Source organism: Melanostigma gelatinosum, assembly GCF_949748355.1.
Source record: "Melanostigma gelatinosum genome assembly, chromosome: 13".
In the NCBI taxonomy this organism is placed as follows: domain Eukaryota; kingdom Metazoa; phylum Chordata; class Actinopteri; order Perciformes; family Zoarcidae; genus Melanostigma; species Melanostigma gelatinosum.
The window spans coordinates 18,079,552-18,097,052 of NC_136646.1; the positions used below are offsets into that span (position 1 = coordinate 18,079,552).

The window sequence follows — 17,501 nt, forward strand, 5'->3', positions numbered from 1 at the left end:
TATACATGTCATAAAAGCACAAAATAAAATAATATAACGATTTACCGTGATGACAATATGATTTGGTACACCGTTGTTGTTTTTGGTAAAACTTGTAGTTTTTCAAAAGTAAAATGTAGGCTCTATCCAGTTAATCGTATTTTAATGTTCTATATATTCAGAGGATGAATGCTTGAGAACATTTTTCGTCGTATTTTTTAATTATTACGGTGCACTATCAAGTAAAATACACGTTCCTATATATAAAAGGGTTTGTTGAACATAACTTCAGTTGCTGAATCTGACCGACATTGATTTCAACCAATTGTGTTAAACGCTCATTTTTATGGACCAATAGCATTCCTCTATGGGCGGGACTTATTACCGCCTCTGGGCCTTAAGCTCCGTCATTATCCCGAGCGAATTGTTTGTTGTCAAAATGGAGTTCTTACTGGGAAATCCGTACAGCACTCCCGTGGGCCAATGTATAGGTACGTTCGCCTCAAAATTATTTATCAGAGATGTGATACGTTCTCTTCCGTACACTATTTGAACGTGGGCAGACATTTGGTGTATTGCTACTTAGGGTTTACGGTACGAAAATAGCGAGCTAGCAAGCATCATTGCAGCAGACGTCATCTACTTGGATTTAGCTTTTCGGCTAATAAGCTCAAGTGCGTTAACTGTATGTCACTCTCCATGTATGTAACGTTAGACAAATGCAATGAATGCACTTCTCAAGGAAATGAAATGACAGGGAATGACATGGCTCAAAGTGTCTGGCAGAGCCTCAGCCAAGTTCAATATGTCCTTAGTTCCCTGAACAATAGTTGACCACTCTGCTCGGTCAGCCGGGTTGGTTTTCGATTCAAACTGTAATACTGTGTGCTGCAGAGGAGAAGAGAGGCATGTGGTCCACCACATCCCTTTGGTGTGGCTGGTGTGGTTGTATTCATCTTTGCATTTTGACAGTTGTCATCAAGGCTTCTCTGTGCGTTTATCACGACAGAGTGATATAACTGATGAGATGCGTTTGGTCTGATCATGTGAAATTGTAGTCTGGGTGCAACAATTTACTTTTCTTTCTTTTGTTGTTTACATATCAGTTTAATTAAAATGTAATTAGGCTCATTGACGAGAAACTCTCTAGATTGCCTGAATATCACCCACCCCAGTGCACGTTGTAACAACATCATTACTCTTCTGTCTCTTTTTAAATTCCTCATCTTGGGTTCTCATAGATCCTTTCCTATTGACTTGACTCGAGTCTTTGGTCCACTATAATAACATGCACTCTCTTTATTTGCATAACAGTGTTGAATTGATTTCCAACGCCAGTGTTTACACAGTTGTGTAAATGACCCGAAAGAATTTAAGCGGCATTTCCTGTTTAGTCACGTCCCTGCAGAACAGATGTGGAACAAACATTCATTTGTCACAATGTTGATTTGTGTTTACCTTCACAGAAGCAGTCAGTACTGCTCTTTTATAAATAAGGAGCCTGTCTATGTCGATGACACACTTTCTCATGTTGTTCCCGAATCTTGTTTTTCAGTTCCTTAATGATAGAAAGTAGATAACCATGCGGTGCTTTAATCAAGCTTCTGGATAGAACGTTTGGAGGACTGACGTCCATGGGAGTTGGAGAGCCTTATGTCCACCGGCCTTTTGTGAGTGTCGTCCTTCACCCGCTGGTCCCCTGCTTTGTGCCACGTCATTCACACCGGCCCTCCGCTACCGACTGTGAGCGTCGCCTCAAGCGTTTTGTTTCTGTAGAGGTCTTTCTAGGTTACATCCATTGGTTTGATGTAGGCAGCACTTCTCGGGTTTCACAGAGATGTGCTGTATCTCCTGCTTGATCTCTGCGGTCGAGTTGCTGCAGTGAGTTGTACAGCCGGGCTGTCTGTTTGGCTGTTGTGGTGGTATTGTACACCGCAGCAGCAGGGCAAAGGATCAGCTTACCTGAAACATTCAGAGAGAGATCGATAGAAGAGATGCTAGAGATGAACTTTGTATAGCTGTTTCATGTCCTTCAGTGACTGAGAAGGCGGTGGAGGGGTTTAGAGGTGGTGAATGAGTTTTCTTGCCTCCTCTTCATTGCAGTCAGTCAGTCAGTGAGTGGTATTTGCAATGCAATAGTTCATTAATTTCATCCACTATTTGACCGGGCAAAGTTCCTCTGAGTGCTGGTTAATACTGTGTCTCGGGAGTTCTGTACATCACCAGAGGCGACCAGCCATTGTCAAACTGCTGCTATCGCTGAGGTACGTAGTGAAGGAGTAAATGAGCAAAGACAGAAGACAAATTGAAAATGTGTAAGTCAAAAAAAAAAGGACCGAAACGTGTCGATGGGGGAAAGATTTGTGGCTTTGTTGTCGGCGGATGGCACAGCCTGCCACCGTTAAAGCCATGTGATCGACTGGCTTCACTGGTCGATTCCCAGGACCGAAGGGGGGTAGACACAACACCATGAATGAATGAATGCACTCAGAGGGCATTAAACTTCATTAGCAAGGCTCCGATTGTTCAGCATCCTTCCCAGGTCATTTCACATGGAGAGATTATTTTTCTCGTGCTCTGCCCTGTCCTGACAATCCATTAAGGAGATTACATGGGATGTCCCAGCGGCACTAGCTGGTTTAGTCCCCCAGACGTATGCTTTATGTGCAGACTTAAACACAAGACAAGAAAAGAAATGTGTATAAGTGTGTTTGTAGGTGGGAACTGTGGGTTCTTGCCCAGTCTGTGACAACTTGATTGGAGCTGGGAGATGGAGCATGAATAAGTCATGGCTGCCTGGCTTGTCCAGTGTTGGGCCTCCCAAAAGGAAGGCACACGGCCCAGTGAGAGGCTCTTGGCCTGGGCATGACAGCCTGCTCGGGGGGCCTCTGGGCTGCAGGGGGAGAGAAGTTCCGAGCTCAAGAAGCGTCTAATGAGAATCCATCGAGTGTCAGTCACGGGAACTCGGCCACAGCTCAGATGACGAGCGATCCTGATAGATATCAGCTTTCACTGACATGATGGATGGATTCAGGGGACGGCCGAGGAAGGAGGAGACAGAGCGAGGAAACGCAGCGATGACTGCGCTGCCAGTTCATCACTGTCGCTCCTCACGGTCTGGATCGCATTATTTCCTGGCTGTTGCCAAAATGATAATAAATCGGGTGGAGTTTAAAAAGCCTCCGTGGCTTTGCTTTTTCAGCTGTTATATGAGTTATGAATACACAGCCAGCTCTCTAGCTGACTGTTGAGCAACAGGTGGTGAACGATATTTTATTTCATGAGAGTTTTCTTGACAAAGCCAGAACAAAATACATCCAAGCAAAACCCGAAAACACGTCTTCTTCATCATCTTCATGCTGTGAGCGATGGGATGCTGCATGAGCACAGTATTTTCTGAAGGATTTGTTTTTTCAAAGTTAGAGCAGTTTGTTTATTTTTCACAAGAGATTTCTGTATTTCTATTTTGCTCACTAGTTTGAAGTGGGCGTGTCTCTTGTCAGTAAAAGGTGACGCCACGTCAATCAGAAGCCAATCAGAATTCAGCAACACCTGTCTGATGACGGATGGGTTGTTTGGTCACTTTCAATCAAATCGGATCAAACTCCATCCACACAGTCCTACAGGAGCAGATTAGTGTTGAAGACTAATAAATTTCCTCTAGACAGGTTTTTATTTAATTTACTTAAATCGTTGCTTGTTTAGTTATATACATGTTGTATAATGTTACAGCGAAGAAGGATTCAAAACCAAGATTATAGGCGCTTTTATGAAAGAAGACATTAGAGAAAGAGACATTGCTCACTGACTTGCTTACACAACAGTTTTTACTTTTCGATGTTATGTAAACCATGCGTGGCTTTAATTAGTGTGCATCGACTTCAGCACAGGCGGCAGCCGAGCCCGACCGAGATCCAGCTTAATGCTTACTAGCGAGACAGCTGGCGGGGCGCAAACCGTGGATGAGGTCTGAAAACAAAAAATGTACTTCAGTGCCGGCCGCCCTCAAGTTTTTGTCGTCGAGAAGCCAAGATTTAGTAATCACTATTTATCAGATAAAACTCAACCATCTGCAGGCGGTCGTTTATGTTATTGTCTGCATTTTAAGTGACATTATGTCGGGTTGTTAACGGGTCTGTGTGAAAAGCCACCAGCGTCCTGTCTCACAACACATGTTACTGTAAATCAAATAAAAACTGATGTTTTCTTCATGTGTGTTGTGTAGATTAATCTACAGTGAAGACTATAATGACGTAAACTCAGGGCTCTATGTTTACTCTATGTTACATGGTAACATAGAGTAATGGTAATTACTGTATAGTAATGGTAATATGGTACTCTACTCATTTACCCTTTCTATGTTTACATTTACATTTATTAGGGGCACTGGCACCCCTGAATGAAACACAAAATAGAGGCACTGTCAACATTACAGGGAACGGTTTTAAATAAAATAATATAATAGTCTGTTTTTGCGTGTTTTCCTGCAGAGAGGGCCACAGATGGAGGCCTACAGAATGAGGACTGGACCCTCAACATCGAGATCTGCGATATCATAAACGAGACAGAAGAGGGGTGAGTTCATCATTGTTGGGTTATAATTTGCTTCATCAGCACTTTGTTGGAAAATACCTCTGGTCCCCGAACTGTTCGGTCATTGTTTGGTCCCACTGGCTGACTGAGTGACTCTCCGACTACCACTGTGCTTCACCAGCAGACACCACACCACAGACGGCCTGTTGTTCTCTGTAGGTGTCACTGACTGAATGAACCCATTAAGCCTCCTGCAGTAACGCTGGTATACGACACAATGTAGATTCTGCATCTTAAGTCGGACCATAAGTAGGGTTGGGTATCGTTTGGGTGCTAAAACGATACTTTTAAAACGATACCCTAGCCCGCTAGGTGCCATATTGGCACAGAGTTTCGGTACCCAACCCTAACCATAAGCTACAACAAAAACACATACATGAACTGGTTTACATTTTTTGCTGCTCCTATCAGTATTGAAAATAATTATACATCCTAGAACAAGTTCTTGGTTCAGCTACAGTAAGGCATTTTAATGTTTTATAACCCTAAATAAATATAATCGTCAAGGGATCCCGGCCAATATCGACGTTATGCACAGAGCTTTTGTTTCTCTTTTTTTTTTTTTATCATGAGGAATAATGGAATCTGTCTTTTTCCATTTTCCCTCAACACTTTCCCTTTTCTCCTCTGCTTTTCACATTCTTCATGCCGACACACACTCATTGTCTTGGCATGCAAAATGGGTCCCTCTCTGTCACACTCGGACACGCACACACACACACACGAAGGGAGTTCAGCTTCACAGAACACAGAACTTCTTGTCTTAAAGACGTTACACAGTGTCTGGTTAGCTCTCGGAGTTAAACCTGCAAGTTTCTGCAAGTAAAAATGACTTTTTTTAAAGAACATGTGGTGTCTTAACACGTGCTACTGGGTTAAGGAAGTAATAATAAAGCAGATGCACCATCCAAAAACAATTAACACTGAATCAGAAACACACATACAGAGCGCTGTTCGAGGATGCTATCAGACTTTGCGCGCCATCTTTATCCATTTCTGTCGACTTCAGCTCCCTCGTTAAAAGGCATAATCCAAAGCTCATGAAGGAGCTTATTTCGCCTCATCTGCAGTGAAGAGACGGTCAGTGTGAGGCAGAGAGCCAACCTCAAGTCTTATCACATGGACCGCTTTGATCTTTCCTTTGGGAGAAAAACAGTCACTCAGAAAGAAGAGAGGGAAACAGATGGCGTGACAGCACTTCTCTGTCTCAGTCAAACCGCTATGCCGACAGACTGACTGGCATCTGTTATTGTGGCACGGAAAATAATTCATTCCAACAAAGTCAAAGATGTTATGCCTACTCTCAGCTGGGGCGCTTCATCCAGCTGTGTCTCTGCTGCTGTTTTTCCCCTCCAGGCCGAAGGACGCCACGCGGGCGCTGAAGAAGAGACTCGGGGGCAACAAGAACTACAGAGAAGTGATGCTGGCGCTGACGGTGAGGAGTTAAACTGGCATCACATTCACCAGAACAAGTTGTTGTTGCTTTTCAGTGTGTAGGGCACATTAAAGGATTTCACCTGGCATAAAACTTGACCCCTCCATGTTATTCACAGCAGCCATACCTTCTGAGCTGAGCTCATATCCACCCACATCTTTGGTGTGTGTGTGTGTGTGTGTGTGTGTGTGTGTGTGTGTGTGTGTGTGTGTGTGTGTGTGTGTGTGTGTGTGTGTGTGTGTGTGTGTGTGTGTGTGTGTGTGTGTGTGTGTGTGTGTGTGTGTGTGTGTGTGTGTGTGTGTGTGTGAGATGAAAGCACTCCTGCCATGCTTCTGTCTCCGTTTAATCTTCTCCTCCCTTCCTGCAGGTTCTGGAGACATGTGTGAAGAACTGTGGTCACAGGTTTCACGTCCAGGTGGCCAACAGAGACTTCATCGATGGTGTGTTGGTCAAAATCATCTCCCCGAAAACCAATCCTCCAACCATCGTACAAGACAAAGTGCTGTCGCTTATACAGGTATTGGGGCTCTTTCTGCTAACGGACTATTTATGTTTTTTTACGTTTGTTGTAAGTCACAATGTTGTGTGTGTGTGTGTGTGGCAGGCCTGGGCTGATGCCTTCAGGAGTTGCCCCGATCTAACCGGTGTGGTCCACATCTATGAGGAACTGAAGAGGAAAGGCATTGAGTTCCCGATGGCCGACCTGGATGCATTGTCTCCCATCCACACACCGCAGAGGGTGAGAAGAAAGAAACGCAGCATAAACGCGCATGTATATTCACAACGCGATGTCCTTAGGGGGATTTTTTTGCTTCCAGGTTACAGCAGAGGTGGACCCCGCCATGATCAAGTACCTACCGGCCTCACCCGCCGCCGGGACCCCTAAACCTGCTCCGATCCCGACCCTGGCCCTGACCCCTGCATCTACCACGCAGGCCTCCCTCGTGCCCAGCCCCATCACAACTACCCCTGAACAGGTGAGAGGCTTCAACAGCAACCTATAACCCCCCACAAAATGTACTTTCTGCTGCACTATTTCATTTCACCAGAGTCCGTCAGTACATCAGATTTATCCAGAGTTTAGCAATTAAACCGTGAAGTGCGTAGATTAAAGCGGATTACAAGATTTCAACTGGACACCCTGACCAACTCAATCGACCGCCTTCGAGAACATCTGCAGCACTGCTGGTACCGAACGTGTCCACATGACCTCTGACCTGCTGTGCTTTCAGATCGCCCGGCTGCGCAGTGAGCTGGACGTAGTGAGAGGAAACACCAAAGTCATGTCAGAAATGCTGACGGAGATGGTCCCCGGGCAGGAAGACGCCTCTGACCTAGAACTGCTTCAGGTGAGAGGCGCATGAATACATAATGAGGTCTACTGTATTCTAACATTTTTCATCAAAGTTAATTATTACAGAAATAAATCTGACTTTATGGGTTTTAACGTGGATTTTGAGTTGAACATGAAGGTAAAATCCAAATTTAGAAGATTATTTTGAGGAAGCAAATTAGTTCGGGTCTCTCAAGCTGTATAGATGAATATGGGCTCATGTAAGCTAATTAACTGTGAGAGTTCCCAACACACTCTAAAATGTGTTCATTCTGAAAGCTTTCCAACATGGCACGTCAACTGTAAAGTGTTGGAATTATGTTCACCCACCAGGGGGCGGAGTGCCTTTAGTTTTTAGTGGAAAGACATAGTGAAAGTCAAGCAGAGTTTAATCTCCTAAAGGCAAAGCCACTCCGGTATTTGTGCCAGTTTTAAGGACCTGGCCCCGCTGTAATTGTCAGGTGCATTTTCTTCTTCTTTTTTTTTTTTTTTTACACATTTGAGCAAATATTTCTATCTTGCTCAAAATGAAATGCCTTTAGAAATATATACAGGTACATTATATTTATTGTACAGTTAATTTCCCCATATTTAGATGTATAGTGTGTGTGGGTGTCTGACAAAACTATTTGATCCTCTATAGTTACTCTATTGATCAATCTCTGCAGGAGCTGAACAGAACGTGCAGGGCTATGCAGCAGAGAGTGGTCGAGCTGATCTCACGGGTCTCTAACGAGGAAGTGACCGAGGAGCTGCTGCACGTCAACGACGACCTCAACAACATCTTCCTCCGATATGAGAGGTACGGTCGATTTAGAAGTTATGTTTAAAGCGCAACAAGGGCTTCAGAAGAGGGTCCGAGTGTGCGCAGTAATGTAACAGAACCTGCCTAATGTGTGAGATCGAGGCTGGGTCCAGTATGTTCGATGAATAAATATTTAAACTTCAATTCATGCTTTCAAATAGGAGGCTCCAGCTGTAGTTTTAACCAAACTTGTCAATGAAAAATCTTCTTTTTTTTTCGAGAAAGCATGCTCGACACCGGCAATTTCAAACACCACAAAGTTCCAGCGCTCGTGTTAAGACTTCATCCTTTTTAACATTCCACGCCTTCAAACTGGTAAAATGTCTCTTTCATGGGGGTTCTGGAGATGAAAGACGTTTAAGGCATCTGAACCCCACAAAGTGGAAAAACACTCAAAGGATTTTGTTTCTGCTCGCAGGTACGAGAGGTACAGGTCCGGTAGAGCCGCGCAGAACAACGGGGTGAGTACCATCAACACAGTCTGTGTTCAAAGAGCAGAAATCAAACGCACAAATGCTCTCGTAGGATCACCTGTTTGTCTTTTTAGCATGTTTGTCCAATATCAACGACACTGTGAGGGATGCTTCAGACAAATCTGTCCACGTGTTCATTTTAGTACGTGAATTATTTATTCCTATTAGTGATAGCGTACACAATCCACCGCAGCATTAACACTGTAAGAGCAAAGCAGAAAAAGTCCCAATCTGCTATTCGGAGTGTGCGGTTGCCAGAAGGGTCGGGGGCATCTCTCGCTACGTCTCACATTTTGTGTTTGCATTCTGTTGATCTTTCTGTGTGCTCTTGTCTGTTTGTGTTGTGGCCAGCTGATGGAGGCAAGTATGGTGCCCAGTACCAGGTTCAATCCTTGCCAATGTGCCGGGGATGAACAGAGTGATGAATGTTTAACACGTCTGCTGTATGGAGCTAAAGCTTAGACCCGTCGGTAGCACTGTGTGAAACCAGACACTAAATGTCCTCCCCTTTCCTTCCGTCTTGACATCTTGTGCAGATGTTTATGCAACAAACATCTGTACTGTTCCTGTGCCTCCGACCCACAACTACAACCCTCAATGTTGTCTCGTATTGTGCAAATAGTCAATCCTGTAGCATTTCAGTAGATGCAATGCATTCTCTCTGTATAAAGCAAACACTCAGTAATGTCATGTGTCATCCTCAATGTGCTTCCTTCATCTCAATTTTCTGCTTGAACTGAATTGTTGATGGCCATCTTTTTTCCTGTCTGTGCTCCCTTTTCAGATGTTGAATGAGGCCACAGAGGACAACCTGATAGACCTGGGCCCAGGCTCCCCTGCTGTGGTCTCGCCCAGGATCAGCTGTAGCCCTGCGTCCAAATCCGCCCCCGGGGCCGCCGCCTCCCCGGCACCTAACCCTACCACGGCCTCTCTTTCGTCTGCACTAGCTAGTATTGGTAAGAACAAAAAAAGGGCATCCAGTCTATTATACGCATACAAATACAATCTCTTACCAGAGCTAGCATCCCTCCTCCCTGCAGACCTGGCATTTAGCTGCATTTAGCTGTTCTGTCCTGAGTCTTTCTTCATAATCCTCTGTCTCTGCTTTCTCCGTCCTCTCCTCGCTCCTCCCCCTTTTCTGATCTCCTCTCTCTCGGTCCCTTTCCAAGATGTAGCTTCAGACAGCGCGAGCGGGACCCTGTCCTCTCTGCCCGAGCGCAACCCGGATGACTTTGACATGTTCGCCCAGACCAGGACCAGCTCTTTGGCGGAGCAGCGCAAAAAGTAGGTTAACGATCTCCTTTTGCTTCTGGGGCAGCCCGGATCCTCATGTTTTTATTCAGGGTGTCATTCTTTTTAATTTAATGGCTTTTCATCACCACCGTTTATATCTAAAATAAAATATACCCGTGTGCACTTTGTGTGATGAAGTCTAAACTTTTTGATGGGCCCCCTTAACTTTCTTATTGAGAATTATTACCTCGTGCATTTGCTAAAATGGATTTGGAATAACTCCAGTGTTTGGATGGAGATCTGGTATTTTCTCTTCCAACAACTTGTTGCCTTCAGCTGTTAAATTGAACATTAAGGTGGAGCAATAAAAGTGATGAAGTAAGGGCAAGGCACACAAGTTTCCCATTTGACAATAATGCGTCAAGTGATATTTTATCATCCTTGCTGCGTCACTTTATAGTCGATTTAGTCGATTTACTTTTCATTCTCCAGTGCTTTGGATTTGTTCCTGTTCTTGATGAATGCTGCAAAATCGCAAAAAGGGTATTTTGGGGAATCTGGTGTCTCAGCAGTTGTTTTTTCACATGACAGCAACATCCCTGCTGGCCAGAGAGCATTGTTGCATTTCATTTTCCTCTCTCTGTCTTTCTCCACTGTGCTGCGTCATGAACGCCAAATGACCAAAAAATAATATAATAGTTGTCCTGTTCTTTAAAAAATCTCACCTAATGTTGGCATCTGACCAGATATTCACAGAAATAAAATACATTATAATCTGGGTATGAACAGTTTTACTGTGTTTTTTTTAAATTATCTTAACTGTGCTGTATATGTTTTGTGCCTAGTGTAAAGTACGAGGACCCTCAGGCTCTGGGTAGCCTGGCCTCGGCTTTGGATGTGAGACAACAGAACACAGGAGGGGTGAGTACACTGATGCATGTCGTGTGATACAGCGTTCACCCACATATGGAGCGTGGGTGTTGCTGTTATTTCCATGGCTGATGAGCCTTTCCTGTACCAGTGTGTCCTCGGTCTCTCCCTGCATGTGATGATCTGTGATACTGTTCTACAGTCCGCTGCGGTGCTACTTGAACTTTGATCAAACAAAAGGCCGTCGGGTTGCTATTGCTGAACAGCTAAAATAAATATCTTGCAACATGGTAACTGTTCAAGTGTTAAGCGTGCCGATAAGTGAGCGCTCAAAAGATTATTTAAACATAAGTTCTAGCTGTTTTGTCTTTACTTAAAAAAAGAAAATTTGATTTTTTGAGTTAAATATAAAGAGAACTCCACCCCAATCGCTTTGTACACAAAATCAAACTTCCTCCTGTCCGAGCACACATTGCAATATATTTGCATGGCTGCATATGTACACAGACGTGTGTGTGTGTGTGTGTGTGTGTGTACATGTGCGTGCGTGCATACCATCTCTTTTTTTTAAGTCAGGTGGCCTATGCCTCGCACAGTGCTTTTACTTTACCTTTTTATTTTCCTCTTTCATCTTTATGGAATCAACCTTCTCGCCTCTTTTTCTCCCTTTTTTTTTAAAATGACTGTCTCCTCTTGCATATTTGACTCCTCCCCCTGTCTCTCTCTCTGCACTGTGTGCTCTGCTGTGGTGGGGCCTGCTACCTTTCTTCTCTTGTGTAAGGTGTTGTTCTGTTGTTGATTCAGCCGAGTGTAAAAGGGGATGATAACCCAGCAGATCAGGAGCTGCCCATAGACAGCTGGCTTATTACCCAAGGAATGGTGAGGACTCCATCCTCGCCCCTCTCCCCCCCCCCCCCCCCCCTCTCGCCCCCCCTCCCCCGTGTCCACCGTCACCCTTGCTCTCAACCTCTCGCGGCATCATCCATAACCCTCATGAGCTGTTCTCGTTTTTTTTTTGCCTCATCTCATTGCTTTTGTCCTGGAAGGCCCGAACAAGCCCGTACCAGGAACCCATTACCAAACCTTTTCCACCGGAGAACATCATCAACCTCCATGTCGGTGCAGATGTTGTACTCTCGTGTTGGGCAATATGATGATACCTTTAAAGGGATAGTTTGGATCTTTTGAAGTTGGGTTGTTTGAGGTACTTATCCGGAGACGGCGGTTGGCACGTGCCCAATTTTGAGAAACCGACACAGGAGCAAAGTACTGCTGTGGGCAGTGGCAGCTGCTAAAGGTTAAATATTTAACTAAATGGAAATCAATTTCAGTTTTAGCATATGCTATATTTAGGATATGTTCACCTCTGTAACCTTGCTGTCAGACGGCCCTTTCTCCCGGGGAACTGAAGCCGTTATTTATGCTCCCTTCAAAGCCACCAGCCTCCCTTGACAAAAACAGCAATTTTACCTCAGCAGTTACTAGTACACCGCTGCCTCGACCAGTTAGTTGGTTTGTGTTATTGTGTGACTTTGGTGTTTTAATTAAAGGGTTGGTTAGGATTCAGTAAAGTCACACAATAACAGAACCTCGTACAACCCCGCTTCAAAATATCCAGATGATCCTTTTCAGACGTTAGCAGTTTGCCAACCATCGCTGACTTTGCTGACCTGCTTCTGCTGAGGTAGCCATCGCTTTAATATCTGCTTCATTGGTTGTATTGGGTCATGCAGGCATCTTGCAAATCAATAATGCATAATGAAGCAAGCTTTATGACCGGGTAGTTCAGTGTTAAGTATTTAATTCATTGGATTAACCAAAAACATACATTCTCCAGTATTTTATTGATACAACCAGTTATTTATTTGAATTTCCAGAAAACAATATTTATTGCAGCAGTGATATAAAGTTACTTGTACAATAGTATAGGGTATTATCAATATTGCCCACCTTCATTGCACTCCACTGACACGGGCGCTAAACACTAAACCCATTACTGATGCGTTCCTCTTTAACGCCGCCCCTTTATAGACGGGTTAATGAGCTTGACGGGTCACCGGGGAGCTTCCATCAGCCCGATTCACCTCCTAACGGTCACACACTAACACAGCAGGGAAGTACAGATACTTCTGCTACACAGCACGGCTAAATCAACAATGATGAACTTTGTTAAAGTACTGACAACGCCATCACCCAAGCTAAGGGATGGTTGATTTGCTGTGTAGTGGAGAGTATTTGTCAGCGGTCCTCTTAACTGTCTTTGGATCTTAAATAACACACGAGATATAACTAACATCTCACCGAACATATGGATCAGTAGTTGTAATATTAACACTAACTATTAAGTTAATATTATGACTGAATATTGAGTATAACGGATTACACTTTGAACTTTTATGAGTGCGAGTCATGATAAGAGAATACTTCTTATTGCACACTTTTCTACAGCATTTTCTCTCCTGTTCACACAGCTGCATGTGTTTTCTTCCTGTGAATGCCTTTCACTGCCCTGGCCTTTAATTTAACGAAGCTCCTTCATTGCGTGAACTGTTATCTCACGAGGAAACCCCACCCGTGTTCTTGTCGTCTGTAGCAGGGTCTCAGGAAAAGGTTTTTGTTTTTTCTATTGAAGTTTGATATCAGTTCGACGTCAAATGTGGACTTTCCCTTTCATCGCAGGGAAAAGGATGTGGAAGAAGTGTTGTGTGTAAACAAAAAGCCAGCTCGCAACTTTAGCCATTTCCCAGAATGCTGCTCATCCTGGAAAGACTCGAGCCACTCTGAGAAGTTTCCTTTTTCAACGGCAAATAACACAACAAACTTTCCTCGCAGTCCTGATTCACCGCGATCGTTTGGTGTCCAAACGAACATAAACACAAACGCACGCCCTCCACTTTTACGCAGCGTCATCACATCATCAGTCCCTGCACGCCATGCAGAGCTCGTGTGTGTGCCGTGGGATTGGCCCCGCCTCTCGACGGTCCCTGTGCTTTCAGCTTTTCCCAGCCAATCAATCTCTTAATCACGTTCAAGCGATTTGCTAATTAACTAATGATGTGGAATAATTAACACTGCTGCGTGACATTAGTCGGCAGCTGTTAAGCTACAGAACTAATGAGAACAATACACATCCTGGGAACTCCTGAACCCATTGAAGACAGCTGAGCTGAAACAATACGAGCACAGACTTGAGAGGGGTCGAGTGTCTTTTGTGCAAATCTCATTTTTGTTCTCATTCATCATCTTCCTCTCCGAGCCTTTGGTGACCCCTATTCTTGTGATTAATTTTTTGTGTGTGTGCGTGTTATCATTTCTCTTTTTGTTGTCGGGGTTGGGTGTCTTCCCGTTGTGTGGCTTTGGCGCTGCCCCTTGGTTTGTCCATGGCTTTGCTCCGTAGATCCCCGTATCGCAGTCCTCTGTCATGGATGACATAGAGGAGTGGCTCTGTGCTGACGTGGTGAGACTTCTTTACCTCGATTTATATCCTTTTCTCTTCTTTCTCTCTCTCTCTCCCTTCTCCCCTCGGTTTGGTTCTGTTTTTCTTCGATAGCGCATTTCACCCGTTCTCATTTCACTAACTACATTTGACTTTAGTTTCCTTTCATGTTGCATCCTTTCATTCACTGTAAACTAATGTATTCACACCAATGGCTTCCATATAACAGTTTGGGGTTTGCCTTACGAATGCTAACATAGTGCTAATGGTGGTCACGTTAAGATGGCTTCCTTAACATGTGCATGTGGCGGTTGTGGAGTCCGGCTCAAGAAGGTTCCTTGTTCTCGTCACCTGTGAAAACGTGTGGACGGATGAATGATTGACGGATTCTTCGTGAGCGACTTTGAATGGAACTTGTGAAACTTGTGTGATGCTTTTGAGTATCAACTTAATGTGTTGCTGACTGTCCTGTCCACTAAGGTTTATTCCTCTCTTTTGAAACAAAGACAACTCCATTAAGATGCCAGTGTGTGAACATTATCTTCTGACTTTTTTTTCTCAATAGAAAGGGGATGCTGCCGAGGACGGGGTGACCAGTGAAGGTACAGACCGATCACCGCTGCATATGCTCCACTCGCTCGAACGTGTGTCAAGCCTTGTTGATTTTTCATCTGTTTCTCTCAGAGTTTGACAAGTTCCTGGAGGAGCGAGCGAAGGCACCGGACTCTCTGCCGTCTCCCCCCGGCGCTCACCCCGCTCACCCCGCTCACCCCGCTCGTGCCGCTGGTGGCTCCCACAAGAAGGCTGAACGGACGGAGGACGCCCTCTTTGCCTTGTAGACTCTTCTCGGAGAACCTCGGGTCGCTCTCCAGGGGCATCTAAAGGTCTTCGCCCCGAAATGATTCCTCCCTAACAGTCCCTCCGGGTCCCATTTCGTCGCTGACTGGCAGTGGTGTAGCAAGTGATCTCCACCTCCTTGTCGTTCTCTTGCCACGCTGTTGCTTTAACATGTGTACTGCGCACGACTGTGTTGCGTTTTTACTCTATATATGGATGTATTAATCTGTCAGCGTGGGATGTACTACTCGCAGCTCTGCACCTCATTTGTAACGCACCACCAAAGGAAGACGAGCTAACTAGTCTGATGTGGTTTGAAAATGTGGTATATTACTGCGAGGTCAATGGGAAAAGATTCACTGCAGGCCAATGCTTTGCCAGTATGAAAGCATACAATTAGGATGACATTGTGTTTGACTACATTCAGCTAATTGCTAATTTATGCATTTATTGTTTTAATGGTTTGTTCTCCACTGTGTACTAGTGTTGTGGTTCTGGTCCATCCATGCTTTTCTCCACAAAATACTCCAGTTAGAGCTCGATTCTTTCTTTTAATACTGAGATGTGTGTGTGGAATGGAAACAGGCTTTATGACCCAATTTGCCTGAAGCAGTGGGGACAAAAGGCTTATTGTTAGCAGGCTAATTCTGCTAATAGCTAAATGTATAACAGCTACTCTTGATGAGTGTACGCCCGCATTCCTTTTACCAAAGGGAATATAAAAAAACAAAAATCTGAAAAGGCACTAGTTGGGATTCTTTATGTATTTTAAATGGCTATGGGGAAGGAACGTGCCCGTGGAATATTTCCCGCGAGTCTTTTCAGTCCTCTGAAAAGCTACAACAAATTAGCCGCCCTTGGAACAATTGCAAACACTTTAAGCCATTCCAAAGAACATTGAGGCTTTAATGACCAGCCAGTATTGAGGTTTTCCTTCCCCTGCTATATTGATGTCTGTGCACTTCGAAGCAAAAACAAGTCTGTATTTTTTTGTTTTTTCCCTTTTGTGTTTACAAGATGCTTCATATTTTTCTAGGGGATGGGAAATAGTCATTAGATTGACTTCATTTTGCACTGAACTTTTGTCACTGTTATTGCAGGGCTTGTTCACAAATAAGAGGATTGATGGACAACTGTCCATCAATCCTTAACTAAACTTTAAAAGATAACGTACACATGCATTTAAAGGATCAGCATGACTTAACGCTGGCACCATAATCAACTAACAGACAAAAAGTAAAGCTTAGAATCATGCACTGTATTAAAGGCTGTGTTAGGTGCATCTTCACTTACACTCAGCTATGTAATCTATATACCTCAAAATACATGAATTCTAGTTTCTGTATCTGGTTAAACATATTTAGACTCACAGTAACATCCAGAGGGCAGAGAGGTTTATGTATGATTTGATTCCCTGATTGTATTTTCATAGTTCATGTTTAAAAAAGAAAAGAAAAAAAAAGGAACCCTTTTTATCATTTATCTTTTTTTGTGGTTGAGGCTAAAACATGCAAACAACCACAACTGTACTTTCTTTGATTTGTGCAGTCAAAGCTGTACTTTTGTTCTTGATGTGTTTTCATTCTGTTGTGATTCGTCTGCTCCTGTTGGAGCTGCTGCCAAGCATTTCTGTGATTGGCTGATTTCAACAAAGTGGCTCTGACTGGCGTTTGTCTTTGAGGCAAAAAGCAATCCTGTCTCCATTCCAGCTCTTTAGCTTCCTTTTTTATTTTTTATTTATTTTTTTTAGCTCTGGTTTGTTTTAACGTTGAAGATTGTGTTAGTCCATTTAAGACCAAAAGCCTTGTCAATCAAGGCATCCCAAGATGTAAAAGCCTAACTCGTGCATCATGCATTACGTGTCATCAGTATAGACCTTCCACTAAAGGGAAATATTCATGATTTGTTATATTTTAACATCATTGCAATTTTGTGTCTATGTAATCATTATGATTGAATATATAAATGTATTTTAGTTTAGGAAAGTTAATGATTAATGAGCTTTAGCTTTTTTTTTTTGAATGCTGTATGGTTACATATGGTTTATAGGTTTAATATGGTTGCCACGCGTTAAATTTACAATCAACCATTGTGTTCACTTTAATAAAAAAAATGTACGATGCAGGCCGAGCAAAGAGGATTACTAAAGATGTAACAGGAGATCCTTAAAAGGGGAACTTGAGTAATTTTCTGTTTGTATGTTACGTATCTCTGGATCTGTAACAGTGTATTGTGTTACTCGCTTTTATGAAGCTTAAGTCCTGATTGCAACATGCTATCTCAAAAATGGTTATTGAATGTCTTTTAATACTGAAGAAGCAGAACATTGAGCGGATGTTTGGTGGACATGGAAGAGAGGCTTGTTTTCCGTCTGTGGGTGTCCCATGTCTGTGTGGCTGTGCCGTCTTCTGCCGTTACTAATGGTCAGATTTTTGTTTGACCTACTGCACGTATATATAACTGCCCAATAAAACACTAGCAATGTGTGACCTCTACCTCACAACTGT

General features: G+C 43.6%; 1 protein-coding gene across 1 annotated transcript; it reads left to right on the forward strand.

The window, feature by feature from the left end:
• Positions 1-399: 399 nt before the first annotated feature.
• tom1l2a (target of myb1 like 2 membrane trafficking protein a) lies at positions 400-17,489 on the forward strand. Its single transcript, XM_079281325.1, has 16 exons — positions 400-470; positions 4,470-4,554; positions 5,929-6,007; positions 6,375-6,524; positions 6,612-6,746; positions 6,826-6,984; positions 7,240-7,356; positions 8,009-8,142; positions 8,564-8,606; positions 9,403-9,574; positions 9,788-9,902; positions 10,697-10,772; positions 11,526-11,600; positions 14,119-14,178; positions 14,723-14,759; positions 14,842-17,489. The coding sequence occupies exons 1-16, from the start codon at positions 419-421 to the stop codon at positions 14,994-14,996; spliced, it is 1,644 nt and encodes a 547-aa protein (XP_079137451.1). The 5' UTR covers positions 400-418; the 3' UTR covers positions 14,997-17,489.
• Positions 17,490-17,501: the final 12 nt, after the last annotated feature.

Bases quoted from the DNA above. Each gene is read 5' to 3' on its own strand.
- tom1l2a (XM_079281325.1), top strand. From the start codon at position 419: ATGGAGTTCTTACTGGGAAATCCGTACAGCACTCCCGTGGGCCAATGT. The intron at 4,555-5,928 runs GTGAGTTCATCA...TTTCCCCTCCAG, and splicing joins ATAAACGAGACAGAAGAGGG to GCCGAAGGACGCCACGCGGG. The intron at 9,903-10,696 runs GTAGGTTAACGA...TTTTGTGCCTAG, and splicing joins TTGGCGGAGCAGCGCAAAAA to TGTAAAGTACGAGGACCCTC.